The 3,394-nt window shown below is 38.4% G+C and overlaps 1 protein-coding gene across 1 annotated transcript in view; it reads right to left on the reverse strand.

Moving 5' to 3' along the window:
* Window positions 1-3,394, reverse strand: part of N4BP2 (NEDD4 binding protein 2) — a 66,360-nt gene that overhangs the window by 10,816 nt on the left and 52,150 nt on the right. The window contains exon 10 of the mRNA XM_006895417.1: window positions 1,434-1,630. Within this exon, the coding sequence (XP_006895479.1) occupies window positions 1,434-1,630 (197 nt within the window). The remainder of the gene's footprint in view (window positions 1-1,433; window positions 1,631-3,394) is intronic.

Genomic DNA, 3,394 nt, shown 5'->3' on the forward strand with positions numbered 1-3,394 from the left:
CTACAGACACACAGATGTATGCATGCCTACATGTGTATATACATACATAGACCTACTCTCACATGTACATATTCAATCACAGTACATTAGAATAAAAATAAATGGCATTATAGAAAAATAAAAGTAGGAACACAGGATAAAGTTAGCTGGGAAAAATCAGCACATAAATGCATGCCACAAACTCTTTTGTGAAATCAGTTGTGAAAGGATAACCTCAATTTAGCTCCAAGTGGTCAAAAAACAGGGATAAAAATCTCAGTGTACACAAAACAAAAACAAGCTTCCCACTGAGAAGTAGAACTGTTTCTGAGTCCTGAGGGACATTTCCCCCACAGGTCCACATAAAAGAACAACTTTTATGTGTGATGCTGTAAACAACATCATCCAAAGCATATTCTCCATAATGGATAGGAAATTACAGTGTTCAGATAAGCTTCAAGTTCAAGTTAACAGAAAAATTTCAGATTTCACAATTTCAGGTAGTCCTTCACTTACAGTATTTGTGAGTAGGGCAAACTTCCCTTAAGCCTATCCTAAAAAAGTGCTGTGTATTTCTCCTTTGGAGACAAAGAGTGAGCAGAAAACATCAAATGATTCTCTTTCTGATGCTCTACCTAAGGGTCTGTGTTCTTGGGGTCAAAGTAGTCTAGAGTCCACCACCCAACTCAGGAATACAAGCAGAAATGACTGGTTTTTTAAAAAAGTGCACAAAATTTAGAAGTCAATAGAGGCACAGATGGATATTATTACATAAGGAAACTAAAAGGCAGCTTTGAATATAATTTATATTTTTTTAATTCCAATTCGTAAGTTTCTAGAATTTTTCTCTGAAACACTGTTTTAAAGATAAATTTTAATAAATGATTGCTATTTATGCAAGAAATTAAGTGAAAGCTTTCATATTTTGCTAGAAATAAAAAAAATGAGAAGCAAAAGATACAAGCTTCTCTTAAAAAAAAAATTACTCTCAATGACCTATAAAATTAAATCTAAAATAACAGCTCTAACAAAGATAGCTTATTGCTACAGAAGAGTCAACTAAGGTTTCCAAACACACAAAAAAATCAACTTTTATCAAACCAGTTGTTGCTGTATACTACACAGTCAGAACCAACCCACAGCTAACTCTCCAGAGGGTTTACAGAGGCAGTTAATCGCACAGGAGGAAGACTGTCCATCCTGGCTGGAGGCCTCGAACCATGTGCCTTTGTGATTGCAGCACTGCCTCTTGCCACTAAGCCACAAGAGCTCCCCCAAAACCTCAACTTTTAAAGGCTTTAAAACATTTTTCCGTTTTCTCTTTAAGTTCACTCAGACTAACATGGATTTTAGAATAATACATAATAGAATCAAACAGAAATCACAATTAAGTAGACACAATCAACAGTAAAGCATTAAAGACAGTGGCTTAGTATATTTCTTATGATGCATACCAAATTCTCCCTTTCCTGTATGGCAATTTCTTCTGACATTATTTCTCTGAGTGACACTTTTTTATTTTGCACATTCCAATGATGAGCGGCAGGAAGCATTTCCGATGGTGCCGATGCCTCCAGTAGTTTTTCATTTCTTCTCTGAGTTGACTCTTGTTTAGGATTATATGACCGAACATGCTCAACGAAAGAAGGACCTATAAATTCAGAATAAACAGGGTCAAAATCTAGATGACAAAAACACACATTAACTAACATTATTCTTAAGCTACAACTGCTTTTAAGAGACCTAAGAAATAAGGCATTCTAAACTTTTCAGCTTGTAAACATAGCACAAATTCAAAACATCCACATAAATCATTTCACCTAATTGAAGCAATACTATATGCAAATGTGGGATTATTTCAAATAAACAGACTCCAATATAAATTGTGTAGCCCATTCTCTTTCACATCATGTTGTTGTTGTTGCTAAGTGTCGTCGAGTCGTAGGCAACTCATAGCGACCCTATGAACGAAAATCCTGAACATCTGTGTAACTTTCATCCTTTTTCCAGGTTCATAGAGTTTCCAGGCGCAAGCTCTTTTGGAAGTGGATGCCACTCCTGCTTCCAAGCTTGTTTTAATCAGGAAGCTTCACCAAACACTGTCCACCATGGGCAACCATTCTCGCATTTGACCCATCAGTGTCACAGTGTCCAGCTTCACAGCAACCACAAATTACCTCTGTACAGCAAGTGGACAGACCAGAAAAATGTTTCACCAAAAACAATTCATAACAATATATAAAACCTGATGAAAGCTTCCACAGGGCTTTTATTTATATTGTACAGGACTATTCTGAAGGTGTCTCAGGATGGGTCAAACTACCAACCTTTCTGGTAGCAGTCAAGCAATTAACTATTTGTGTCGCCCAGATTCTTTTTTTTTTCTTTTTTAATCTGGAGAGACTTAAAACATTTTTTGATGTTATGAGCTGTCAAGTCACTTGAGACCCAATGTATAACAGCTCTGAACCCTGCTCTCTCATGAGCCAATCTTATTGTCACTGACATAGACTCCTATTTCCCCAGTCAATGAGTCAATCCATCTCTTCAAGGGTCTTTCTTGTGCTGTCCCTCCACCCTCCCAAGCATGATGTCCCTCTCCAAGGACTGGTATCTCCAAGCAACATGCTCAAAGTATGTCAGACAAAGCTTCAGAATCCTTGCCTACAAAGAGCAGCCTGTTTCACCCTCTCTAGGATAAACATGTTTTTTCTAACAGTCCATAGAATATTCAAGACTCTTCTGCAGCACCACAGCTCAAAGGCATCAATTATCCTTCTATCATCACTACTCCCTGTCTAGCTTTCTGATGAATAGCAAGCAGTAAGTGCAAAGACCATGGCCTGTATCAAGCGCACCTTAGTCACCAGACTGGCATCATTGCTCTTCAGTACTCTGGAGAATTCATTGTCAGCAGACTTTCCCAGTGGACTTCGTATTTTGGTTTCCTAGCTGCTAGTACCAAAAGTGTTGACTGTGGAGCCAAACAGCTAAAGCTTTTAACAATCTCAGTATCTTCCTCATCTATCATGATGCTGCCAATCAGCCCAGTGGTGAGAATCTTTATTTTCTTGCTGTTGAGTTAAATCCATATTTAAGGCTGTAGTCCTTGACCTACAGCAAACGCTTCAGGTCCTACTCAGTTTCAGCAAACATGGTTCTGTCGTCTGCATAATTTAATGTATTTTTTTGTTGTTGTCATTGTTATGTGCCGTTGAGTTGCCAGCAACCCTATGTATTGCAGCTCTGAAGCCTGCCCTGTCCTTGAACCAGTCTAACTAATCTGACATCCCAATCCTTGTTGCTCAGTTACTGTGTCAATCCATCTCATCAAGGGACTTCCTCTCCTGCACTGTCCCTCTGTCCTTCTAAGCATGATGTCCTTCTCCAAGGAACAGTCTCTTCTGAGCATGTG

Source organism: Elephantulus edwardii, unplaced genomic scaffold (genome assembly GCF_000299155.1).
Source record: "Elephantulus edwardii isolate Elephantulus edwardi_28Jun2011 unplaced genomic scaffold, EleEdw1.0 scaffold00167, whole genome shotgun sequence".
Taxonomy (NCBI): domain Eukaryota; kingdom Metazoa; phylum Chordata; class Mammalia; order Macroscelidea; family Macroscelididae; genus Elephantulus; species Elephantulus edwardii.